The sequence below is a fragment of the Archocentrus centrarchus genome, chromosome 2 (genome assembly GCF_007364275.1).
Source record: "Archocentrus centrarchus isolate MPI-CPG fArcCen1 chromosome 2, fArcCen1, whole genome shotgun sequence".
NCBI lineage: Eukaryota > Metazoa > Chordata > Actinopteri > Cichliformes > Cichlidae > Archocentrus > Archocentrus centrarchus.
In genome coordinates this window covers 26909474-26937312 of record NC_044347.1, presented here as the reverse complement: position 1 = coordinate 26937312, position 27839 = coordinate 26909474, and the positions used below count along the sequence as shown (strand labels likewise).

The window sequence follows — 27839 nt, the reverse complement described above, 5'->3', positions numbered from 1 at the left end:
CTACACACTTTGAACTTTGGCTCTATAGTGTATGCATGTTATTGATCTATTGTCTATCATGGGATTCATTTATTTATTTAGTAACAATTGGCAAATGTTTTCCTAGCAAGATAAAATTTTGCTTTGGGCAAGTGAAGAAGACCACAACTGTTACAAGTTCAAAAACTATCAAATATAACAGTTTAGAAATTAAAAGATCAAACTCTGAAACATGAGGTACTAGCTTGTTCACATGTGACGATGTTGATCATAATTTCATTTCAGCATAACTTAAAGAGGCCACAGCTGAAGCTGCAGGTACAAATACGATCATAAAGCTAAAAAAAAACCAAAAAACAGCAAATGGCAGCGACTCTCATCACGCCAGTAATACAGTTTAATGTAGCAGAAGCTGCAGCAAGAGTCAGCTGCTAACGTAAGAGTCAAGTCCTCGACAGTTGGTCTGTCTCCAGTGTTTCACTCAGCATCATCACAGTCTCGTTGCTCCTCTGTATTGTGTTGGAAGTTCTCAGACATGACTGACATCTGAGAGCATCCTCAGAATCCTGCTTCGCTGCCTCAGGCTGTCGGGACTGCTTTATTTCCTGTTGCCTGTAAAAATGTATTTAAGAAGAGTTACAAGTAACAGAACAAACTGCAGATGTATGCTTGAAAGACTTTCTCACGTCACCTGTCTGCCTGACTCCAGCAGAGCCGCTGCCTCAGCGTGGCCCATCTCTTGTGCCATTTTGTAGAGAGCACCTTCTTTGTTTTGCAGCAGGGTGAAAGGGCAGTCCAACTCCTGGATGGTGCCACTGTCCAGCACCTTAGGCCAACAGTAAACATCCAGTGGGTTTAGCAGCTAATGCATGAACAATTTCTGCATGCCAGCATACCATATAAATTAAAGTATAAATAAAACAAGCTACCTGAAAACAAGTACCTGGAAGTGAATATGAAACCAGTTCTAAATCATATTAAGCTGCACTGAGACAGAGGCGAGGACTCACCAGTATGCGATCGCTGTCTATGATGGTGTTAAGGCGATGAGCGATGGTGAGCACAGTGCAGTCTCTGAATTTGTCCCGTATGGTTTTCTGGATCAGCTCGTCCGTCCTGCAGTAACGTCAACAAGCAACAGGAGAACCACGTGAGAGGTGTGTTGAGAAAACCTCTGAATGTGTGAGAGATCTCTGTGTGTGACGCGTCTGGAGGACCTGAGGTCCACGTTGGCCGTGGCCTCATCGATGACGAGGATGCGGTTCTTCCTCAGGATGGCTCTGGCCAGACACACCAGCTGTCTCTGGCCCACGCTGAAGTTGGAGCCTGACTCTGCCAGGACAGTCTCCAACTTCCCCGGCAGCTCCTCCACCACACACTTCAGCTGCACCTGCAGAGAACATGGAGACAGAATCAGGAAAAAAAAACCCTACAGATGGTCTGTGTGCAGTAATGGGAACCACTAACTAAACCTTTGGGTGTGCTGATTAAATACTGGCCTCTTCCAGTGCTTTCCACAGGTCTTCATCAGTGTGCTGGTTGAAAGGGTCCAGGTTCTTCCTTACACTGTCAGTAAAGAGAACTGGGTCCTGGGGAACAGGGGGGGTGAGAGGTCAGGCAGAAAAATGGTTAGCCTCAGATTGAAGTCATTCAATGTCCAAAAGCTGCACATGCAGGTCCACACGTGTGTCATAATAAAGTCCCGCCAAAGTCAACGTGGTAACAGAAGACATGCAGCACCACATGACTTCAAACAGGAAATTTACTGGAAATAAATGACATAACATTGGCACTTATTGTGAGGTACACAAACATAAATGCACGCAGGATATTTAGTTTTCCTTCAGGCGGTTGAGGTGTTAGCCGATGTTTTACCTGAGGAATGATGGTCATCTTCTGGCGCAGGTCATGGAGGCCGATCTCAGAGGTCACAACACCATCGATGCAGATCTTTCCCTGAGGCTCTGCCAGACGGAACAGAGCTGAGACCAGAGAGCTTTTCCCAGCTCCTGTTCTGCCCACAATACCAACCTGATCCAGAGGACAGAGTATCAGCAGCTGCTCATCACTCAACTCAACACATCATGAATCGACACTGTTTGTGTCTGCAAATAGACGTGTCACCTTCTCTTTGGGTTGAAATGTGGCGCTGATGTCTTTGAGGACCGGTGGTCCATCCGTGTTGTAGAAGAAGTTCACTCTATCAAAAGTCACCATTCCTTGGCTCGGCCAATCAGGGGGAGGACGCTGCTGAGTTTCCAAGGGGGCTTCACTCTTTAGCTCAGTATACTCCACCACCCGCTCTACTGATGTCATCTGAAAAGCCATGAGGTTGTTTATGCCCTACTTCAGCTTTTACTCATCATGTAGGCATCAGGAGAGTTTTATATTTTTTAACCCAAATTCCATGAATCCCAACTTTTCCACAAAGGACTTAATCTGTAAAGCACCCATCACTCTGCGTCCATAACTGCAGAAGTAAAAAGTGGAGTAAAAACACAAAGCTAAACTGAGGCATAACAGAACTGGAAACATAAATGAAATATAAAATGCCATCACTCAGCCCTCACCATGTTCTCCACCTCAGCACTTTGTCTCACTGTCCACTGGAAGTTTCCTATCAGTGTCACAGCGTAGGTCAGCACAAGGCCCACCGCTCCAGCCTCCAGCCCTGACGGATTCAAGACACAACTAGAAATAAGAGGCTACTTCAGGACACTGTTCTAGGCTTAAGTTTTAAATTGACTCCCCAGCTAGTCAGTGTGTCGTTTCTGTAGCTTGCATGTCACCAGTGGGCTTGTTTAGACACCTCAGCAAAACATAGGTAACCTTAGCAAGTTTAAAAATCTCTCCTATCCAATATTGTAGTAACAACGGTAGCCCAAAAATATATTAATGTTAGCTTCCTCACTTGTCGTAGATAGCGGCCACATGCTGACCAGTGTTACATTGTAGCAGTACTGTAATATTGCCAATCTGGACAAAGGTTGTATTTTCTTCACTAGACAACCTGCTGGTTTTCAGCTTGATTCGATGGGCTGGACCATTCAAAGAGTTATCTTGAATTCAGTAACACATGTTTTTTCCATGGCTGTTTCCTGCCACACATTGTCTTGTGGCACATGTCTTTTTGTGAATTGTATCCAGTATCCAAGATGTTTTGGGTTGGGTGTTAAATCCTTCAGGTAAAAAAGGAGATCTCACAGATGCTATAACTCATTTTGAACAGCCATCTATCCCACACGGTTATGGTCTGTAAAGTTTACCCAAAAAGCACTTTTTCAAGTTTTGTCCACTGAATTAACAGAAATCGCGCTGAACTGTATCCACGCTGGAAGCATGGTGACAAAATAACCGCTGGCAACACAAAATGTTGCCAGATAAACCTCTCAACTTCCAGGCAAGGCAGTGAAACAACAACGAAGATCTCAGCGTGCCATCGACTGACATGTGATGCGGTAGTAAATACATTAGAGGGTTCCCTAGGCAACATCTGGAACCTCTGCAAGCGACCAATCGTCTGTCAGCTTCAAATCAACAAACGAACTGCTTCCAGTGCAGACGCTGCTTTAGAAAGTGGACCGCCTTTCTCTGACTGCCCAAAGTGCAATTTACACAATCTACTATAATCATTATTTACATCAGCTGACAGCTTTGCTGGAAACAGTGGGAACCTCGTTATGTTTATCAGTTTGTAAGCACTTTGTAGTAATGACAGAAATTTCTAGAGTTTTGTTGTAGGTGGATGGATGGACAGTTTGTCGTGTGCTCCAACAGTTTCTCACCATCTCTGAGTAAGATGCAGCCAAATGCTGTGAGTGTGATGAACATGGAGCAAATGCTGTCGAGGCGTAGCGCAAACCAGCGCGAGGTCATCAAGAACAAAAACCATGCCTCTGAAACAAGAAAAAAAGAGCGTTTTATTATATAAGAGGCTATCGAGTTAATCTTGTGAGCAGACCCAGAAGCATTTAGTGAAGCTCAATGACAGGGAGAATGGAAGCACGCCTGTAATTTAGCACTCGGCAATAGCACTCTAAGTCAATTCAATTCAATTTTATTTATATGGCACCAAATCACAACAAACAGTCGCCTCAAGGTTTATATTGTGGGTAAAGACCCTACAATAATTACAGAGAAAACCCAACAGTCAAAATGAGCCCTATGAGCAAGCGTTCAATGACTGTGGGAAGGAAAAACTCCTGTTTAACAGGAAGAAACCTCCAGCAGAACCAGGCTCAGGGAGGGGCAGTCATCTGCTGGGACCGGTTGGGGCTGAGGGGAGGGAGACAGGACAAAAGACACACTGTGGAAGAGAGACAGAGATTAACAGTCACGTTGCAGCAGTCTTCCAGGCTTCTTCTGCTATCATTAATGATCTACATCCTTTTTAACTCGACGTCTCTTGGGAGAGATAGTCGAGTGAATGAACAACTTTTAAGTGAGCTGTGGAACGCGATCATTTCTTGTCAGAAGGTATTCCCTGACACACCATCTGCAAATTATACAGCATTCCAGTTCTACCAGCCTGTGGAGCTTGATCATGAGGAATAATAACCAAGAGTGACATTTGCTTTATTGCTTATCTTATCAGCTAGAAAATCTACTAACCTGTATGCAGGTCCTGATGGGTATCGAAGGTTTTTTTTAACCTCTCCTCAGCTTTGAAGGCTCTGATTGTGGAAAGACCCTGAAGAGACAAGGACAGGTGGGAGAAGACTGGACTCCGAGCTATAAGAAAGGCAAAAATGAAGTGTGGGAAACTCTTAAAACATTTTAACCCACAGTTCAAAATGAGCCATCTCCCGGATATGATAGAATCACGATTAAATAAATAAAAATCAACATACTTGTTGACTCCAGCCGTTTGATATCACGTGAGGTACTGAGATAGAAGCTCCTCAAGTACAGAAAGAATAAGAGGAGAGGAACAACGGGGATGAGGATGAGAGGGATGACTGAGGCCGCCACCGCAATAACACCAGCATTCTGCCAAAATAACTAAAACAACATCACATAATGAGGACGGCTCAGAATTACTGAAGAGAATCCAAACTATGATGCATATAGCATGTAACAGTAGTCTTCACTTGATAGAAGTCCACAAAGGTCATGGGTAGCATGGAGTCCATTTGGCTGACATCTTTGGAAAACCTGTTGAGAATCCTTCCTGCCACATGGGACAAGAAGCAGGAACATTATATAAAAAATGAGAGCTGGCAAATAATACTTCAATCAATAACAGCAATGATGTCCCACCCCTGCACCAAAGAGCGCATTAAAAGCTGAAATGGTAAAGTTTTTTTTGCTGACCCATGGGCACAGCTCACAACAGTTTTTGTTTGCATGGTGGCAGGCATCACTCTCACAGCCTTACATCTCACATGGGACAAAGGGTACTAGTAATAATAGAAGCAGTGCTTGATTAACTAAAAAGATCCAATCTAAGATTACTCATTCAAAAATGCTTTAAAACCTTTGGTTAATTTCAAGACACCTCTGTACTACACTGCAGAGATATCAACAGAAGGAAGTGTGCCAGTGTGTTACTTAAATGTAAGTTACTGCTGGTACTTGTTCTCTACTGTTTAGTAAGATTCCCCTCTGGTGACAGTGTTTGGTCAGTCTGATTCAGTCACACATAAATATGTGGCTCTCTTTTCTGTTAAAGTTCAAATAAATAATGAGTAGGACTCACCAATGGGGTTGATGTCAAAGAAGCTGACAGGGGTGCGGAGCACAGCGCTGAACATGCTGTTGTGGAGAGTTTGAGCCGATCGCACCAGCCCGTGAAATATTACTAAACTCCGGACAAAACCAAAGACCACAGCAGCTGCTGTCAAACCTAAACACAGCAGGACCATAGGAGATGGTTCATTTTTTTTTAGTATTTGATTTACAGCACGAGTTTCTACCAAACATAAAAAACATAACAAACATCAAGCAGACAACAGCATCTGAAGACTGCAGCGAGAGCTACAGGAATGAAAGGCTCACCTGAATAAATGCTGAGGTAAAAAGTGAGATTAATCTCTCGGTGTGACCTGGTAACATTTATTCCATTCTCAGTGCTGACAACTGTTAGCACGGTGCTGTTAGAAAACTCCTCTCTTGCCCTGTCGAGTGACAAGACAATCAAAGCAGGCAGACAGCAAAAGATAATCTCATTTCATTAAAGAAAACTCAAATGAACAGCATAAAATTAAGCTGCTGCATACTGCATACTGTATTTGCCATTAAAAATATCCACATGGATAAAGTTCTCACCAATATACGAGCCACCAGTCCTGCAGAATGTACGCAACCTGTGGAAACAAAGTTCAGCTTAGGCCAGTTTTTTAAACATTCATAATTACGAGGAAACCAAGTTTGGTTTTGTTTTGGTTTTTTTTACAATTTAGCACAGAGTCACCAGGTAATGTCTGGACCCCGTTCAGAGCTTTAGAAGGGTTAGGGCTTACCTCAGCTATAATACTGAGCAGTACTATAACCATTAAAACAGGAAGGTTACAGCCTGCTGTGAAGTACTTGAGATAAACGTGGCTGCTAACATTTCCTTCAGCTCGAGTTTCTTCTGTAATTGTTTGAACACCTTCAACCTGCAAAAACAAGGAATCACCAAGTCGTGTCTTTAAGAGGACCTTCTTATTGTACATTTTAGATTTCAGCTTTAAAATGAGTTTATAGATACAGCACATGTAGGTCTATTTTGACCCGAGCTGTATGATAAATGGTAAATGGACTAGTTCTTATATAGTGCTTTTCCACTCTGAGCACTCAAAGCACTTATACAGCATGTTTACATTCACCCACTCACACCAGCACTTCCATGATTAACTAAGCTAAGTGCTTTTATTATCTAACATTCACGCACATTCACATTCCAACGCTTGCATTGGAGAGCAACTTGGGGTTAAGTATGTTGCCCAAGGATACATTGCCATGCAGCCTCGAGTAGCCAGGAATTGAACCACTGACCTTCCGATCAGTAGATGACTTGCTCTACTTCCTGAGCTACAGCCACCCCAGAGAAGACCAGAGAAAGGTCAACGCAAGGAAAATGTTTTAGAGGAAATGTATTCTTCTTTTTCTTCTGGCTGTTTCCTTTATGCATCGCCACAGCGGATCATCTGCCCCCCCTCTCACTTCGTCTCTGGCATGGTGGTCTTCCTCTTTTCCTGCCTTGCAGCTCCATATTCAACACCTTTTTTTCCCAATATATCCACCATCTGTCCTCTGCCTCATCTCATGCACTGCCTCTCCACCTTTGTCTCCAAACTGTTCAACCTGAGCTGTCCCTCTGACGTATTTTTTATCCTATCCATCATCATCACTCCTAATCAAAATCTTAACATCTTCAGCTCCACATCCTGTTTTTTCTTACTGCCAACATCTCCAAACCATACATCATAACAGGTCTTTAAACATGCTAACCTGCCATCCTTTCTAGCTCGAGCTCTCTGCCCAGCAAATCGATCGGGCCCTGACTGATCTAGCAAGGAAATCTCATCCTTGATTATACGTGTGTTTGATATGGCAAAAACTTTATGCCAGATGGCCTTCTTGAAGCAACCTCCCATGGTTGAGTTTAGAGGAGATGTATTGAGAAATGAAAAATGTATAGAAAGCCCATAAAATGTTGCAATTCATATGGGGACTTTAATCTTTTGTAAATATACCTACAGGAAGCTGATCAGTGCAGCTGCTTTCTGGAGGCAGGAGGCTGCTGGAAGAACAGTGTGAATCATGTGAGCGGTTGGTCCTCTGGCTGTGTGAAGACAGTTTCTCTGGGTCAGCTGAACGTGGCTCCTCATCACTTCTCAGCAGGGACACCATGTCCAGGCCAGAGGACTGCAGCTCACTGTAGGTTCCCTGGACCTTGATATGACCCTGCCGAGCAAATAATGAAAATAAGCAAAGAATTAAACACACAAATGAAAATGCAGTAAGCTAAGTCGATAATTTTACTTGAAAATGAAAGACGGAAACAGACCATGCCAGCAGTACTTATAGACCTGCTTCAGTAAATGGAAGAATCGGTGTTTAAAATAAATGAGTTGACTTTATAAGTCCGACTTCATTTAACAGACCTCCTTGAGGACCAGGATCTGGTCAGCTGCCTTCAGATGCTGCAGCTGATGTGTGACCAGGATACGACACTTATTCTTCAGCAGGCCACAGATACAGCTGATCATGAACACAGACAGATATACACGATTCATGAATAAGAAGAAGAGTTTTTTTTTTCTCCTTTCAGAAATCTGATAGAACTCTGTACTTACTGCATGAATAAACGAAGCTCAAGTATCCAGGTCCAAATTTACCACCACAGTACATTTCACCATTAGATTACACCATTATACTACCACCAGTGTCCCAAATTCAAAACTTTTCCTGATTTTACACATGGGTGTGCCCAAACTTTTGATTGGTGCTTTATGTGTAAAAGCAACTACAAGTAACTGTAGGCTACTGAAGCTATGTTAGCTTACTTAATATTATCGGGTCTTTACCCTAAAATATAAGGCACCTGTTAGGATTACAGGTCTGCTTTCATTACCATCATACTTCACATTCTTATTAACAAACTGCTGGCTCTGGGTCTCCCTGGGATAAAGGACTTCCTGACTATCCACAGACCATCGGGATTGGCTGGTAAAATGACAATAAAGGCTTTCTGATTCTCCTTGAGGTGACTGTTGTTGTGAATTTGTGAATTAAAACAGTACCGATGAACATGTAGTATGTCCTGTACAGCATAAGCATGACTCTAGAGATTACCATTATGGAGAATTAGGACTGAACAGTTTATCACTCACTGCTCAAAAAGATGTTTTCCAACTTCTGCATCCACAGCACTTAAAGGATCATCCAGGAGGTAGATGTCTGCATCCTGATACACAGCCCTGAAAACAAGGACACACAAAATGAGTTTAGAGCAGGGGTGCCCAAACTTGCGGCCCATGGGCCACTTCCAGCCCCGCCCCCTTCTGGTCTGCGAATTGAGGTCAAAAATAATATACACTTTGGCCGTTGAAGTTACTTTTTTGACATTTTTCTTAACCCTCTTAATTGGAGGGGAAGGCGAAATGTCAAAAAAGTAACTTAAAGGGCCAAATTGTATGTTATTTTTTTAACCTCAATTCGTGGACTGGAAGTAGGGGGTGGGGCCGGAAGCGGCCCGCGGGCCGAGTTTGGGCACCTCTGGTTTAGAGCAAGGTAAGTGTCAGGAAAAAGACTGAACTTTCATGTGAAGTGTGTGCAGGGTAAAAATTCATGCACCCTAACATGTAGCTGCTTGTTGCCTTTGGTTTCGGTTCCTTAGAATCCTACACAAACTGTCAGGGTGTTGATGATACCCTACGTGTGACTTTTCTTCTTGGTGGTGTTCTTACTAAATAACGTCCAGATGATAAATGTGGCTGCTCTCGTACCTTGCGAGGTTCACTCGAGCTTTCTGCCCCCCACTGAGTGTGGCGCCTCTGTCCCCAATCAGAGTCAGATCTCCATCTGGGAACAGCTCTAGGTCCTAGATTTAAAACCATAGTGGCAGAAGACAAACACAGTTGTCGTCAAAGTTATACATGATGGTATGAAATGTCAAGGTAATTTGGGGGCTTTTAATGAATTCTTTGAACTGATCTTTTCCTAGAGTGGAACAGCATACATCCTTAACGATTTCAGATGAGAAGAAACTGGTTAGGATGTTTAGGAACAACCCAGGAGTCACCAAGGCTCAAGCCTGCCATGAACTGGAAACTTCTGGGACACCAGCATCACTGTCCACAGTGAAGCCAGTTTTACATCTCCTCTGGCTCTCTTCCACAGCGTGTCTTTTGAGCTGTCTCTCCCCTCAGCCCCAACCAGTCACAGCAGATGACTGCCCCTCCCTGAGCCTGGTTCTGATGGAGGTTTCTTCCTGTTAAAAGGGAGTTTTTGCTTCCCACAGTCACCAAGTGCTGCTCATAGGGGGTCGTTTTGACTGTTGGGTTTTCTCTGTATTATTGTAGGGTCTTTACCTACAATATAAAGCGCCTTGAGGCGACTGTTTGTTGTGATTTGGTGCTATACAAATAAAACTGAATTGAATTGAAATGGACTGGCATTTCTTGGAGCCGACCAAGAAAGAAGCCCCTGCTCCCAAATCAACACCTTTAAGCTCGACTGAAATTTGCCGCTGCTCACATGGACGAGCCAAATACTTTCTGGAGAAGGCTTTAATGGTCGTACGAGAGAAAAACTGAGCTATTTTCCACAATGACAAGAGGTATGTTTGGAGGAGTAAGGGTGAGGCTTTTAAATTTAAGAACACTGTATAAACTGTCACGCATGGTGGTGGTAGTATCATGCTCTGGGGCTGTTTTGCTGCCAGTGGTACTCTGACCACAACTGTACATCAAATGAGACAAATGAGACGTTTTCTATAAGTAGGAACCTACATCTAGTATGGATTTACACTAGAGGGTAACCAGATTTGACCTAAGCTGATGGCCTAACAAAAACTGGTTCTACACTGTAGCAGTATTATATCTCACCTTCTTCAGAGCACAGGCTCTGAGGACCCTCTCATATTTTTTGGGATTCAGTTGTCTCCCGAACAGGATGTTGCTGCGGATGGTTCCAGGGAACACCCAGGGTTGCTGGGCTGCATAGGTTAGCTGCCCTCTGACCTTTATTGTGCCTGTGTCATGAGGCAGTTCTCCCAGGATGGCACTCAGCAGGGATGACTGAGGAAAACATGAATGTTATGCACACGTGAGCCTGGTGAAAAAGGACACACAATTTTGACAAACAATCTTCTAACCTACTGCCAGAAGTATTCACTCATCTGCCTTCACACACACATGATCTTGAGTGAATCCCATTCTTAATCCATAGGGTTTAATATGATGTCGATCCACCCTTTGCAGCTATAACAGCTTCAACTCTTCTGGGAAGGCTTTCCACAAGGTTTAGGAGTGTTTATGGGAATTTTTGACCATTCTTCCAGAAGCACATCTGTGAGGTCAGACGCTGATGTTGGATGAGAAGGCCTGGCTCACAGTCTCTGCTCTAATTCAAGGTGTTCTATCAGGTTGAGGTCAGGACTCTGTGCAGGCCAGTCAAGTTCTTCCACACCAAACTCACTGATCCATGTCTGTATGGACCTGCTTTGTTCACTGTGTAAATGTCCGTTCTGTGGTGAAAAGTTGAATCTATGTTGTTACCATTTATGTACAATAGAGGGTGCTGCAGCCTAGTTGATAATGAGCTGTGCCTTCACTAAAAAACCGAAAAACAAGAGTTAGGGAGGTTTTTGGCGCTTTTCCTGTGTTCGGGGTTGGAATATCCTGCAGATGAGAGGAAGAGGAAGATGCTCTTCATCTTTGTGAATCGGAACTGGTAGCGCACATTTGTCAGAAAGCAGCTCAAGGAGGACTCGTAGCAGCACAGCAGGAACTTTAGCTTGATCGCCTTGCAGCCCTTGGACAGCGGAGCGAGGTACATGTTTAGAGTTGTATTAGTTCACAAAGTTTGTACTTTATGTAATATATTCATGTTCTGAGTCAATCAAAGGCACCTAAGCAAATGTATTTATGTTTTCTTTTAGTTTTCACGGTGTATTTGGTGCACTCCAGCAATATTTGGGTTTGACTGAAGTAAATGTGAATCCACTGCACCCGTCGAAGCTCTCCGTGTTTTCTTGGGTCTGAGGGTCTGCTACAGTGAAAACTCGTCGCTGAGTGAAAGAAAGTCCCACGGTAGATCAGCGTAACCCACGTCAGTCGAGCGAGGCCTGTGTGACAGCCGAGAGAGACTCTGCTACTGTGAAGAATCATTACTCCTTCATCACTGTTCTTCATATTGAACTCTGACTTGGCTATTCGCAAAGGTTCAGGTATTATACTCCGTAAGGACTTTGCTGATAACAAGATCGAATTACCTGCACACTAATTCAGAGTTTATTGCCTCAAATGCAGTTGTGGTTTTATCATTTTAAAGCTACATTGTATGTGCATCAGGTCAATGCTATTCCTTAAATTGTATGGGTTGTTTATCTTCCCAAGTAACTTGTGGTATAACAGCAGTATTTACAGTCAAGATGTGGTTGCTAATTTGTGTACCTGCATGGTTTAAATGTCTGATCTGAGCGTTGTTTCTAAATAGTCTTAAAGTTAAAGCAACGCTCATTGAAATTTAAGTCCAGACATTACAACAAAGAGCAAATACACACATTAAAGGAAAAATGTCGTGCCCTGCTGAAGAACCCGACAACATAGAGCAGCAAGAAGTGAGATCCAGCAATCGTGAAAGATGCCTAACCGAAAAGGGCAAGGAAATGCATGAACAGGATGCAAGGAAAAATGAAAAGGCATTTGACAGAGCATATAACTCCTGGAAGGAGTCAGCTAAAGAAATAAGAACAAAACTAAAGACTTTCTGCTCACCCGAAGATTTAAACAGTGCCAGCCATGAGATAAGGGACAAGCATACAGTTGTACAACAATATTATGAGCCTATTCGCCGCAACCAAAGCATGACCCCAAACATAGTCAAAAGAATGGATGCCTGTACTGTGCTTACAATGGACATTTGTGAGCTTATTGGTAAACGACAAGAAAATATTGATCAGCCCTTTAACGATCACCTTGAAAAGGAAAGGGTAAGGGTAATGCTAAACAAGAATGACTATGGCTCTGTGTTTGGTGATACAAAAACTGAAACATCATTTCCAGATAGTTCAGTTGCATGCTCAAAGGCAGATTCCACAAGCTGTCAAGAGGCAGAAGCTGAATTTGCAGCTAAAATAGAACAAGCAAAGGCCACACAAGAGATACTTGCACAGCAAACTAAAGTCAACCAAATGGAGAATGAATGGAAATTAAAGGAAAATGAGGCACTAGCAAAGTTAAAACAAGAAGAATTGGAAACAAAGTCAAGGCTTGAGCAGGAAAAAATTAAACTACACCAGTTAAAGGCAGACAGTGAAGTGAAAATAGCAGCAGCACGAGTAAGAGCTTTAAGCACTTTAAACGACCCTGAAAACTGTGATCTAGCATCCTGCCACAACATGGAAAATGCTTTAAATGACCCTGTCAGCGTGCCACAGCCCTCCTTAAATCCATTGGCTCCATCATTTAAACATCACCACAGCAGTGCAGAACGAGAAGAACTTAGCTTAGCTGAAGCGCTTGCAAACTCCCTCACCTTAAACAGACTTCCTGTACCTGAACCAGCTATCTATAGTGGTGACCCTCTAAAGTTTGTTGACTGGAAAGTATCCTTTATGGCACTAATTGGCAACAAACCCTTACCTGTGTGTGAGAAAATATTGTATCTAAAGAATTATCTTGCAGGTGAAGCACGAAAGGCAGTAGAGGGATATTTTTTTTGTAACACTGAGCAGGCGTACCAGGGCATCTGGAATGTTCTACAAGAAAGGTATGGCAGTCCATTCATTGTCCAAAGAGCATTTAGAACCAAGCTTGCAAAATGGCCCAAAATAGCTGCTAACGATCCCCTGGCATTGAGAGAGTTTGCAGACTTTCTCCAAAGCTGTGCAGAGGCTATTCCCCAAGTCAAGGGCCTGGATATCCTCAATGACTGTGAGGAAAATCACAAGCTTCTTAAGAAACTGCCTGACTGGATAATACGGAGGTGGAGTCGCATTGTAGTGGAGGAGCTAGACAAACAGCAGGAATATCCTAGCTTTGCTCACTTCACCCAGTTCATACAAAGGGAAGCTAGAGTGGCTTGCAATCCTGTCGCCTCACCATTCCTAATGAATGAAAAAACTGAGGAGAGACACATTAAAAGAGCTAAAGCACTTAGTACAACTGTTCAGACAAGGCCTCCCTTACCCACAGTGGTCACTCCTAAACCTAAACCACCTTGTTTGTTTTGCAAGGATGAATCACATGGCTTAACCAAGTGTTCTACCTTTGCAGCAAAAACCAATGATGAAAAGAAAGTTTTCATTCGTGAAAATCATCTCTGCTTTGGATGTTTGAGAAAGGGCCACGTAACTAAAGAATGCAAGGGACGTCACTCCTGCAGTAAGTGCGGTCGACGTCACCCCACCTGCCTGCACACAGAGAGAGTAAAAGAACCAGAAGAAAGAAGAACTGAGGCCTCTGTGCCCCCAGCTGAGAGTGCAAACAAGGAAGTGCATAAAGTTATGACCCATGTACTCACGAGAAAAACATCTGCCACTTCCAGCATAGTACCAGTTTTTGTGTCAGTTGCATCTGAGCCACAGAAAGAAATACTCACATACGCCATGCTTGACACCCAGAGCGATTCTTCTTTTATTTTAGAAGATTTAGCCTTGGAGCTGAAGGTGGATACTCAACCAGTGCATTTAAAACTCAGCACAATGACTTCTGTTGACACGGTTGTGGCGAGTAAACTTGCTAGCAACTTGCAGGTGCGTGGCTTTGACTCTGACACCCATGTCAAAATAAAACAAGCCTACTCTCATGACTTCATCCCAATTGACAAGTCTCATATTCCCACTAGAGAAACTGCACTTCATTGGCCACATCTTAAAGGCCTAGCCAATCAGCTACAGCCACTACAGGACTGTGAAGTGGGCTTGCTAATCGGTTATGACTGTCCATTAGCACTAGCTCCCCTAGAGATTGTCTCAGGACAGCTAAATGAGCCTTTCGCACAAAGAACCATACTTGGTTGGAGTATCATTGGGTCTGGCAATCCCCACCTGGACAGAGAGGGAAATCAGAGTTATGTGCACCGAATTACAGTCAAAGAAATGCCCACACCCTCAGCTGCTGATGTGCTTAAAGTCTTAGAGTCAGACTTCAACGAGAGAAACTATGAGGATAAGTACGTATCCCAGGATGACGTTCGTTTTTTACAAATCCTCAGTGACACCATAATACAAAGAGAAGACGGACACTACCAGATGCCCCTTCCGTTCAAGGACAATAAACCACCAGCCCTTCCCAACAATAAGAGGCTAGCCACAGTTCGGCTGCAACACCTAAAGAAAAGGCTAAAGGCTGACAAACAGTATCACGAGCATTACCGCACCTTTATGAGTGGCATCATCAGCAGTGGTGATGCAGAACCAGCCCCTCCTGTGACTGATGATGAGATTGCATGGTACATCCCACACCATGGGGTGTACCACCCCAAAAGGCCAGCAAAGCTAAGAGTTGTCTTTGATTGTTCTGCTAAGTTTCTTGGCCTCTCACTGAACGATACTCTTCTCACAGGTCCTGACATGATCAACTCATTGGTGGGAGTGCTCTGCCGTTTCAGAAGGGAGAACGTAGCTATAGTCTGTGACATCGAAAGAATGTTCCATCAGTTCTTTGTTTGCCCTGTGATGCGAAACTACTTACGATTTCTATGGTGGCCCGATGGGCAATTAGACACAGAGCCCAAAGAGTACAGAATGGCTGTGCATTTATTTGGTGCTAGTTCTTCCCCTGGATGTGTTAACTTTGGCCTTAAGCACCTAGCACAACAGCACAGATCTGAGTACCCAAAGGCCTCAGACTTTGTTGAAAGGAGCTTTTACGTAGATGATGGGTTGACGAGTGTCCCTTCAGTCAAAGAGGCTCAAGAACTCATCACTGAAACGCAAGCCCTTTGCAAACTTGCAGGTTTACGTTTGCACAAGTTCAATTCCAACCAAAGTGATGCTCTCTCTCATCTTGCATCCTCAGAAAGAGCCAACACAACAGAGTTACTCAACCTCAAACCTGAGACCACATCGGAAGGTCACGTGCTCGGAATCCAGTGGTCAATCAAAAATGACACTTTCAACTTCAACGTAAACACAAAGGACCACCCCCCTACTCGCCGGAGCATACTGTCAGTCATCTCATCGTTGTACGACCCACTAGGATTTGTAGCTCCTTTCACTTTAAGTGGCAAAAGTATTCTACAGGAGCTATGCCGTAGGGGCACCGAATGGGATGACCCCATTCCCGACAATCTGCGTTCACGGTGGGAGGACTGGAAAAATGGTCTGGAAAGGCTAAAATCAGTCACAGTACCCAGATGTTACCATCCACCAGAACTAAAAGACATTGTTAAAGTGGAACTACATCACTTCTCTGATGCCAGTAACATAGGTTATGGGGCATGCTCCTACATTAGGTTCAAAAGTGACGACAACAAGGTACACTGCAGTCTGGTTATAGCTAAAGCTAGAGTCGCACCTACCAAGGTTACAAGCATCCCACGACTAGAACTCTCTGCTGCAGTCACCTCAGCCAAAATGAGCGTTATGCTAAAATCAGAGCTTGAGATGAACATTGATGAGGAGTTCTTTTGGACCGACTCCCAAGTAGTCTTGGCCTACATCAACAACGAGGCACGAAGATTCCACATCTTCGTTGCAAATCGTGTACAGCTGATTAGGGAAACTACAGATCCCAAACAGTGGCACTACATTGACACAGCTCAGAATCCAGCAGACCATGCCTCTAGAGGCCTTAATGCATCAGAGATCATGACAACCTGCTGGTTGTCTGGCCCAAAGTTCCTGTGGGAACAAGAGATTTCCTACTCAGCCTCCCCCTCGGCTGAGTTGCTGGTTGGAGATCCAGAAGTTAAAGCAGCCAAAACCTTTACAACTCAAACAAGCAAACAAGACACCATGCTCAGTCGTTTTGAAAGGTTTTCCAGCTAGTCAATGCTCCTTAAAGTGGTTGCAAGAGTGAAACGACTGAGACCAAACAAAACCCAGTTTGGCAATGTTGTAACAGCGGATGAACGCAAGGCAGCTGCTGACATAGTAATAAAACTCCTCCAGCAGCAAGCGTTTTTTCAAGAGCTGAGAATGTTGAAGGCGAGTGATAGCCTCCCAGGCTCAAGCCCCCTTTTTCAACTGGATCCCATTATAGATCAGGGACTTGTCCTGGTTGGCGGAAGACTAAAGAAGTCAACACTCTGCAAGGGACTGAAACACCCTATTATTCTCCCAAAAGACCATCACATTATCATGCTGATCATATCTCACTTTCATGCAAAGATTTGCCATCAAGGTCGAAGCCAGACGCTCATGGAAATCAGAGCAAATGGATTTTGGGTGATTGGTGGGAGTAAAGAAGTTGCAAAGCTAATAAGCAAATGCGTGCAATGTCGAAAACTTCGGCGGCCCACAGAGGAACAACGTATGTCTGAGCTGCCGAAGGAACGAGTTGAAGTCTCAGGTCCTTTTATTTACTGTGGAATGGATTGTTTCGGACCATTCACCACCAAGCAAGGCCGCAAAGAGCAAAAGAGGTATGGACTCCTTCTTACCTGCCTCTCTTCACGTGCAGTCCACATTGAAATGTTAGAGAATCTGTCTACGGACTCTTTCATTAATGCCCTAAGATGTTTTATCAGCTTAAGAGGGGCTGTCTGTAAGCTGTACTGTGATCAAGGTACAAATTTCATTGGGGCCAAAAATGAACTAAAGGAGGCTCTCAGAGAATGTGACAAAAATATTCTGGAGGCATTCCTGGCAGATAAGCAGTGTGAGTTCGTATTCAATGCACCATCTGCTAGCCATGCCGGAGGTTCATGGCAACGACAGATTCGAACCATCCGTAATGTTCTCAATGCCACTATTGCGCAATCACAAGGCAGACTGGACGATGCTTCTCTAAGAACATTATTTTATGAAGCAATGTCTATAATCAATGGCCGACCACTAAGCGTTGATGGAATCAATGACCCTAAGTCACCTGAACCAATAACTCCAAACCACCTCATATTAATGAAGTCAAAGGTTGCACTACCTCCCCTGGAAAGTTTTTGAAGGAGGACTTGTACGCAAGGAAAAGGTGGCGCAGGGTGCAATATCTAACTGAACAGTTTTGGAGTAGGTGGAAAATGGAATACCTTCTGAACATATCTACAAGACAAAAATGGCACCTGCCTCGTCGAAATCTTGAGGTCAATGACATCGTCATTATAAAGGAAGACATGCTTCCCAGAAATCAATGGCAACTGGGTCGAGTTGTGGAAGCACCACAGGAAGATGATGGTTTGGTGCGCAGAGTCAAGCTTCAAGTTGGTGATCGAAATCCAACAAAGAAGCAGGGTACAACACACAAACCTCACCTAATTGAGCGACCTGTTCAAAAGCTTGTAGTTCTTTTAGAAAGTCACTAATTGATGTTTATTACGCTCACATCAGACATTACAATACTGAAGGTTCATGCGTGATGTTAACTGTCCTTTGTTTGTTCATTACTTCTTTAACGTACATTTGTCATGCTGAAAATCATGCATGAGTCATTGTTAACATATTTTGTCATACATGATTTGGTGGGAGTGTAAATGTCCGTTCTGTGGTGAAAAGTTGAATCTATGTTGTTACCATTTATGTACAATAGAGGGTGCTGCAGCCTAGTTGATAATGAGCTGTGCCTTCACTAAAAAACCGAAAAACAAGAGTTAGGGAGGTTTTTGGCGCTTTTCCTGTGTTCGGGGTTGGAATATCCTGCAGATGAGAGGAAGAGGAAGATGCTCTTCATCTTTGTGAATCGGAACTGGTAGCGCACATTTGTCAGAAAGCAGCTCAAGGAGGACTCGTAGCAGCACAGCAGGAACTTTAGCTTGATCGCCTTGCAGCCCTTGGACAGCGGAGCGAGGTACATGTTTAGAGTTGTATTAGTTCACAAAGTTTGTACTTTATGTAATATATTCATGTTCTGAGTCAATCAAAGGCACCTAAGCAAATGTATTTATGTTTTCTTTTAGTTTTCACGGTGTATTTGGTGCACTCCAGCAATATTTGGGTTTGACTGAAGTAAATGTGAATCCACTGCACCCGTCGAAGCTCTCCGTGTTTTCTTGGGTCTGAGGGTCTGCTACAACTGGTGTGCAGTCATGTTGGAACAGGAAGGGATCATCCCCAAACTGTTCCCACAAAGCTGGGAGCATGAAATTGTCCAAAACGTCTTGGTATGCTGAAGCATTAAGAGTTCACCTTCACTAGAACTAAGGGGCCGAGCCCAACTCCCGAATAACAACCCCGCACCATAATCCCCCTCCACCAAACGTTACACTTGGCACAATGCAGTCAGACAAATACTGTTCTCATGGCAACCACCACAACCAGACTCATCCATCAGATTGCCAGACGGTGAAGCGTGATTCATCATTCCAGAGAACACGTCTCCACTGCTCTAGAGTCCGGTGGCGGTGTGTTTTACACCACTGCATCTGATGCTTTGCTTTGCGCTCGGTGATATAAGACTTGGATGCAGCTGCCATGGAAACCCATTCCATGAAGCTCTCTACACACTGATAATCTGAAGGCCACATGAAGGTTGGAGGTCTGTAGTGACTGACTCTGCAGAAAGTTGGTGACCTCGGTGCACTATGACCCTCAGCACACACTGACCCTGCTCTGTCATTTTACATGGCCTACCACTCATGGCTGAGTTGCTGTCGTTCCCAATCACTTCCACTTTGTTATAAAACCACCAACAGCTGACTGTGGAATATTTAGTAGTGAGGAAATTTCACAACTGGACTTGTTGCACAGCTATCATCCTATTACGGTACCACCCTGGAACTCACTGAGCTCCTGAGAGCGACCTATGTTTGTAGAAGCAGTCTGCACGTCTAGGTGCTTGGCTCATACACCTGTGGCCATGGAAATGACTGGAACACCTGAATTCAATGATTTAGATGGATGAGTGAATACTTTGGCAATATAGTGTGTATCAGTTGCTGACCTTTCCAGCCCCCACTGGTCCGATTACAGTCAGAAGTTGGTGTGACTTTGCTGTGATGGAAACATTCTGCAGAGCTGCTGCATCCAAACTCTAAAATAAGAAAAGAAAAGAATGCAGTCATAGAAAGTTTGGGATTTGATTAAAATATCCAAGTTGACTCATTGACCTTATGAGCTTTACACTTTAACACTGACCTTATCCCAGTAGCAGGTCAGTTTCTCAATCTCAATAGAGTTTTCCTTCTTTCCCTCCAAAGGCAGAGCAACATTTTTTCTTTCAAGCTCTTCCAGCAGGAGAAAATTCTGGGAAGATATTTAATAGACACACACACGCCTTTACACAAATCCCAAACCCACACAGCATGGTTCTCTTACTTTACCTGTCTACAAAGCCTAAAAACAACTAAAACTAGGATTACGATTCTTTTCCACACGTTACCTGAAACCTTTTATCTGCTTTTTTTTTTTTTTGCAGGAGTTATTCAAAACAGTCAGACGATGACTGCGATGGATCTCAATGTTTCTTTAGGATTTGTTCATCCCTGGCTGAGTAGTAGTAACTGTGTGGTACTAATGAAAGACATCAGCTTGCCTGACATGCTACAGTTTCGTTACTTGTTCTCCAGTTTGTGACAGAGCAGAATCACCTTAATCCTGCGAATGCTCACAACGGTCTCTGACAACTTCTCAATGGCCAGAGGAAAGAACAGGGTCACCGTGAGCTTAATGGTACCGTACAGGGATGTGGTGGTAAACACGCTGCTGGCAGTGATGGTGTTGCCCAGGAGAGCGTAGACTGTGAAGGTAACAAACACTGTGATCTTGCTGCTGGCAAAGAAGGAAGCCATGTTGAGTCCTCGCAGGTAGGAGCTCTTTAATATCTGATGGATTTCTTTCCTGGCAGTGAAAGAGAACACAGGCAGGCTTAGAACACAAAGTCAGGAGTTTATTTAGGGTTTTATAGCAACCTAAAAAAAAAAAAAGGGCAATAAGAGTTTTGTTGATTGTCCAAAAAAATGGATGCTCATATGACTAGGACTGAGCTATTCTTCATGAGACCATGAAGAGCATAAATATATATCAACCAAGTCGCATTGCATATGGCAGCTGCTATAGGGCGAGAGGCAGGGTACACCCTGTACAGGTCGCAGGGCCAACACAGAGAGACAGACAGCCATTCACACTCACATTCACACCTATGGGCAATTTAGAATCAACAATTAACCTAACCCCACTAACTACATGTCTTTGGTCTGTGGGAGGAAACCGGAGTACCCGGAGAAAACCCACGCAGACACAGGGAGAACATGCACACTCCACACAGAGAGGCCCGGGCCAGACGCTGGATTCGAACCTAGGACCTTCTTGCTATGAGGGAACAGTCCTAATTAACGTGCTGCCGATACAAAACCCATTTCACCACAAATCAACGCTGTATTGTTATTAAAGTTTACACATTACTCCATATTTATGGAGTTTTGTAGCTGTGGATATCTTAAGAATTCTTTATTATCACAGACTCACTGCAACTTAAAGGTAATCGGTAAAAACATTATTATTCCTAGAACCCTGCATTAATTGTGACTACAATGCAACTCAGGCTTTCATGAAGACACTATCAAGAGCGGCTGTATAATCAACACCAAAAACTGAAGCATCACTGACTTCTTCACTATCCAGCTGTACATGTTTTTTTTTTTAAATCTTTGTAGTCTTCTAGGACTGATTTATCCTAGCAGTGACCAAATTTCCTCTATATAATCTAGTCATCCTATTAAGATATAAATATGAAAAGGAAATCCCTGTCAAAAGTTTGTTGATTCTTTATGAAACATGTTGTCCTTACTTTCTGACCTCAGTCACCAGAGCTGAGAATGGCTTCTCCCAGGCATACATCTTGATTATCCTGATACCAGACACCACTTCATTCATGATACGGATTCTGCTGTCAGTAAGGACTGCTGTTTTGCTCCTGCAAATGAGAAAACGTCATTTACAGTATGTGCATTAGTGGCTTAAAAAATAGAAATGAAAATAAATGATAACCTGCATAACAAAACAGGTTTATTATCAGAGACATCCTGCTCCAGTATCTTTGGTCCTTACCTGAAGATGCCAAAGAGTTTTCCGAACCAGGTCTGTATTGGCATCATGAGCGCGATGGCTGCCACACCTGCCAGGCATGAGGGACCGATCTCATACCAGAGGAAAACAATGATCACCACGGCTTGGAGAGGCCCCACCCACAGGTAGTGCAGATTAAGTGTAATCTGTAGAGAAAAATCTCCAAGTGAAGTTTGGAGTTTGTTCGAAGCCTTAGCAGATTTAGATTATCTGTGTCTGAGCGCATGTTTCTGTTACCTCATCAAAATGATTGACATCATTTGAGAGGAGGTTCACTATTTGTCCGGTGGTTGTTTTTCCCATGGACTCAGTGCTGAGACCAAGAGCCTGATGGGAGAAATTGTACTTTTCTGGTATAGATGGAATGATCACAAAAAAAAAAATCTGCATTTGTGCTGATTATTCACTGACCTTCCTGTAGATCATGTGACACACGGCCACTCTGATCTGCATGCCCGTTCTTAGGACGTGATAGTAGTAGAGATGCTGGAAGATGGTCAATCCAAACGCGGAGATGGAAATCGCACCAGCGTAAACATACGCCATGCGAAGACTTCTCTGATCATCGGGGTGATAATTCTCAAAGAAGAGGATTATTTTCCCCAGGAGCAGTGGTTGGATCACTTTAATTGCCTCCTTTATGACAAAATACGTAATGAAAGATGCAAAAAAGCTTTTGAATTCATCCATTACCCACACTGGAAGAAAGTGATACAAATGTTTGCTAGCTATGGCTCACTTTCTATCACCCCACAGGTCATCAGTATGAAAAGCATTACCAGAGGGTCTACACCATCATTCCTCTTATTATTTCATTACAATTATGTCATCTGACTAAACAAAGGACACCACAAACATACCAGGAAAAAAGCAAATATCCCAGCCACCGCGTAGGACTTTCCATAGCACTTTATAAGAACTCTGCTGAGTTTTGGCTTCTGGAGTTCCTTTGTAGCATGTCTAACTTCACGGTCCCAAAATCTGCAAGATAAACATTCATTAGGCCAAATAATGATGCAACTGTCAAAGCACAACTCCTCAGGTACTAATAAAAGTACAAAGTTGGAGTTAATTTACATTTTATGTCAATCTAGACACAAAACAGGTCTTTACAAGCAGTGAGGAATAACAAATGGCAATTTCAGGATTTAGCAGCACCATCATAAAAAAAAAAACCCTATAGTGGTGCGCTGCACGATAGTGACAACGTCTATTTTTTAGTCCAATAAGTGACAGTTTTAATGAGCCCTATTACAGCTGTTTCTGTTGTACTAGCAGTGGTAGAATTGCCTGTTGGGAGCATCGGGACATTTCAGGATGGCCTGAGGGTGGTTGTTGCCTGCTGTGAACAGAGATAATATAGCAAACAGTAATAAATAATGGCACATCAGGTGTGACTCGCACTACAGCAGCACTCCCTCTCAATACAAAGACTCACAGCTACAAGAATGCAGCCTCTCTTGGTGAGGCACCACAGTCTACCTGTTTGTCTACAGATAATATTTAGACAATTCACCAGAGGAAATGAACAGTCTGCAGTAAAGGAGAGGTGGAGGAGAGAGAATAAAAAACACAGATTCTCAACAGACGGCAGACTTCGGGAAAAAATATTTGGGGCATTATTGTGTTGTGGTACTTCAGGTTTGACAGAAGTGACCTTTTTCCCACCATAAATACACTGCAGCACCTCTTTTTCTGGGCTAATTAAAAGGCCAGTTTACACTAACTACTGCAAACTACTGTTTTCAAAGACCTCTGGTGCTAGGCCAACCACTGAGTGAGCCTTAACCCGTAACTTTCCTTGGCAGAATAACTCTCTGCTCAAACTAGTCAGGGCAATTTGCACAGACCCATGTCTGAGACAACGCCTTCTCGGTTTCTCAGCCTCGACCTTTGTTAGTGGAGCACAGCAGTGTCGTACCTCTGTAGCTCTCCTCCCAGGGTTTCAGACTTATCCTCTTGAAGGATGCTGTACATGTCATTTTCCTCAAGGCTCTGTTTTTTGCCAAGTTGCAGCAAAGGGGTTAACCAGCTGAAACAGAAGGTTGCATACAGAGTTACAGGACGGACAATAAATGCCTGAAGGCAGCGCTGCTGGTGACTGACAGCTTGAGATTTTACTGATGTCTAAGTTAAAACTGATCAACTTGGCTTAAAGCGCACACGTGCACAAAAACAACAGCACAGTTTTCAGCTAATGAAGCCTATGTTTATGTCAAACAGGTTAGCACACCCCTATTCTTAAGAACACCCCCCCCCCCCCCCACATACACATACACATACACACACACACACACACACCCCAAGTCAGAAAAATGGGGCCATTCTCTCTTTTCCCAACATAAATAATATTCATTCAACTCAGCTTAACTCCAGATTTTTCTGGCCGTTCAAATGGAATAGTTGGAACAATCACTTAATATTTTGCAAGCACTGGTTTGCACAGCCTAATGTCTGTGTGTGTGCCATCACATTTGTCCGGTTAGCAGGAGGAAGACTGATGCATCAACAACTGAGATCAGCGTAGCAAAGTCTTCTACTTCTCCCAGTTTAATCATTCTCTGGGGATGGATTATGAAGACTCCCTTGGTATGTAGCAGGGAAGTGCACTTTGAACATTCTGATAGTGAGTTATTACTCACTTACTCAGTGCTTTCAATACCACCAAAGGAATAACCACTTACCTATGTAGTATGTGTTTAGTCAAGGTCTACACTATAACAGTGGTTCCCAAAAAGTGGGGGCCATAGCACTCTTGACTTTGGGAACCACTGTTATACAGTAGGTGTACAATCCAAGCACTTTGATATTACAAGCTGCTGTCAGAAGAATAAATCATGCTTGAGTGTTGATTCAGCAGGGATAACATGAGAAAGTTTTCTGAATGATTATTTTAAAAATGTAAATAAAACTGATGTGAGAAAGGTCACCAGAATCCAGGAAATTAGGTTACTGACAGAAAACCCGTGCTCAGGATTTAGACAGTGCGGAAATTCTGGGTTGCAATCTTTTTCGCAAATAAATGCACAGCAATGATACGCAATAATAGCACTACCATTCTGTCAGTTCATCCCAAATGAATGCACATGCTTTCTGCAGATTATGCATTTTTTTATGGCTTCATAAAATAAAAATGTCTAGAAGTGGGGCATGCTGCATAAAGTTTGGAGGATCATATAGTCATAACCATAGACTGAAACAGCTATATGTATACACGATTAGGCATAACATTATGACCATCTGCCTAATATTGCATTGGTCCCACTTTTGGTTCCAAAACAGCCCTGACCCGTCGAGGCGTGGACTCCACTAGACCCCTGAAGGTGTGCTGTGGTATCTGCACCAAGATGTTAGCAACAGAACCTTTAAGTCCTGTAAGTTGTGAGGTGGGGCCTCCATGGATCTGACTTGTTTGTCCAGCACATCCCACATATGCATTATCCTGCTGAAAGAGGCCACAGCCATCAGAGAACACTGTTTCAATGAAAGGGTGTATATGGTCTGCAGCAATGCTTAGGTAGGTGGTACGTGTCAAAGTAACATCCACATGGATGGCAGGACCCAAGGTTTCCCAGCAGAACATTGCCCAAAGCATCACACTGCTTCCTCTTGCTTGCCTTCTTCTCATCAACAAACTGCAATGCACTGTGTATTCTGACACCTTTCTATCGGAACCAGCGTCAACTTTTTCGACAATTTGAGCTACAGTAGCCTGTCTGGTGGATCAGACCACACGGGCCAGCCTTCACTCCCCACATGCACCAGTGAGCCTTGGTCACCCTTGACCCTGTCACTGGTTGAGCACTGTTCCTTCCTTGGACCACTTTTGATAGATACTGACCACTGCAGACTGGGAACACCCCACAAGCACACGATCTACAGTTTTGGAGATGCTCTGACCCAGTTGCATAGCCATCACAATTTGGCCCTCATCAAACTCACTCAAATTCTCACGCTTGCCCATTTTTCTTGCTTCTAACACATCAACTCTGGGGACAAAATGTTCACTTGCTCCCTAAAATATCCCACCTAACAAGTGTCATGATGAAGAGATCATCAATGTTATCCACTTTACCAGTCAGTGATCAAAATGTTATGTTTGATCAATGCATATTGCAACAATGATTAGAGTTAGGTTTTGATTAGAGTTAGGTTTGAGCACAATCAGCAGATGGCACTGATTGTGCATAAATCACTGCATTGTGTTGCATCTGACACCAAGCTGCTGGCCTTTACCATACTTTGAAAATGTGACAGTCTCACAGTGTTTGAGCTTGAAACTGTTACTTAAAAACATCCAAGAGCCAGAGCAAAAGGAGGGAACAGACGAGCTTACTGTGGTTTCTGTCTTAAGATAACTTTTTTGTTTTTTTGTTAAGGGATTTAGGTTGGGTTCACTGTTTTTTTTTTTTACTTGTGATTGTTATTAAGACATGTAAACAACGTTTTTTCTTTGTGGTTCATGCTTTTTATGTTTACACTTGCTGAGTTAAATAAAGTTGATTTAAAAAAAAAAAAAAAAAAGGAGTCCAATCGATTTCCATAATTGGCCACACGGGTGGTAGCAGACGCAAGTACAACTTTGCCCCAATGGTGGCGCTAGAGAGCTCAAGGTAGTGGCACATTCCTGGGTGAAAATGATAATGAGACTGTCCTCGGGGAGTGTGTCAAATTTCACAACTTTGGAGCAGATGTTATAGGGACTGTCATAGACCCCCACTGGAAATGAAAGATGTTGATGATAATATAAGAAATAGAATAGAACAGAATCACTATGGGTGCCCCAGCCTCGCTGCTTGGCCCCCAATTAAAAAAAGACTTATGGCACAGGTTAAATCTCCTCGTGGGTGTGATAGGTCTTCACAGCTCTAGTCAACTTGGAAGAGTCACAATTAAAACGGCAATACAAATATAAATGCATGAAATCAGTGAACTTGCTTATTTCAGCGTCACCATTTGGATTTCCCTGGTTGATTACTTCTCTGCGCGTCCACATTTAGATCAATCACACTTACCATAAAAAGAGCCTTGAACAAAAACCGGCAGTCGCCAGCGGATTGTGCCTGCCGCCTGTCCTCGTAAGCTCCATGGCTGTTCAGGCGTCAGCTCAGTGGCTCGCTCTGACCGTACTCCCTGCACACCCGACCTGATTCAGTACTTATGTAGTCATATGAAGTTATGCAAACCTCAGCCAATAACATCGCTGCAGCTTTTCTGGCTGGAGTTTAGCTGTTTCAGGTTCTTTGAGGTAACCTATATGTAACCCCACCCTACAGCACCCTAAGGACAAAATGAAAGTGAAAGTGGGATTTATTATTATTATTTTTCCCGAGACTACGTTTCCAGTCTAAATCCACCTGTACACTATTAAAAGTCTGCTTTTCCCGCACCTCAAACTTCCAGCCAGACTCCACGCAGAGAAGCACCAAAACATCAGCTGGGTGCGCCTCCACGATAAATACAGGTTCAAATATTCATATACTCTTTAAAAAAAATCCACACATGACCAAAGAGACAGCTACAGGATAAAATCCAGAGTCCTTGGGCATCTTTACATCTGCAGCTCGTTTACTCTGGTCTGAATCAGTTTCGGAACTTGTAGCTTTTTTCCTGTGTTTTGGTTTCTTTTTCAGCCCTGCGGTACAGACTGGCGATCGGTCCGGGGTTCACCCCGCCTCTCGCCCTATGACAGCTGGGATAGACTCCGGCGCGACCGCGACCCTCAACTGAACCAGCGGAAGAAAATGGTCTGATCCGTGGATGGCCTCTGTCCACCTCGGATTGGACTCCAAGCGCTGAAGTGCGTCTCTAGAAAAACAAGTGAGAAGGTTCAGTCCATTTATTGGCCGGCTGGGTGTGCAGTAAGAAGGTGCTGTGCTGTGGAGCACTGGATCGCGTGGAAAATTAATATTCATTTTACAGCTTGTTGCCACAGTATTCTCTCTGCACGTCTGTAGTACCATTCCGAATCCCAGAATGCAAAGCATACTTGACTACGGGAGGACGCTTAGCTCAAACTTGCAGGTAGTTGGTCGCTTCAGGTTCT

General features: G+C 43.5%; 1 protein-coding gene across 2 annotated transcripts; it reads right to left on the bottom strand.

Moving 5' to 3' along the window:
* Window positions 1-20: 20 nt before the first annotated feature.
* Window positions 21-27757, bottom strand: LOC115790604 (multidrug resistance-associated protein 4-like). 2 transcript variants are annotated; one of them, XM_030744452.1, is made up of 32 exons: window positions 27184-27757; window positions 26809-27073; window positions 23715-23825; window positions 22654-22774; window positions 22205-22429; window positions 22031-22120; window positions 21776-21939; window positions 21516-21641; window positions 20317-20566; window positions 19865-19972; window positions 19671-19760; window positions 10515-10706; window positions 9414-9508; window positions 8799-8885; window positions 8070-8166; window positions 7663-7869; window positions 6441-6578; window positions 6247-6284; window positions 5977-6095; window positions 5678-5824; window positions 5070-5149; window positions 4830-4980; window positions 4591-4710; window positions 3765-3875; window positions 2550-2650; window positions 2104-2295; window positions 1855-2010; window positions 1479-1568; window positions 1197-1369; window positions 990-1095; window positions 671-805; window positions 21-591 (listed from the first exon to the last, which is right to left on the bottom strand). In XM_030744452.1, the coding sequence occupies exons 2-32, from the start codon at window positions 26880-26882 to the stop codon at window positions 559-561; spliced, it is 3927 nt and encodes a 1308-aa protein (XP_030600312.1). In that variant the 5' UTR covers window positions 26883-27073; window positions 27184-27757; the 3' UTR covers window positions 21-558. The 2 variants fall into 2 exon arrangements, with proteins under 2 accessions (XP_030600312.1, XP_030600304.1); XM_030744444.1 differs by having other exon boundaries at window positions 26809-27757.
* Window positions 27758-27839: the final 82 nt, after the last annotated feature.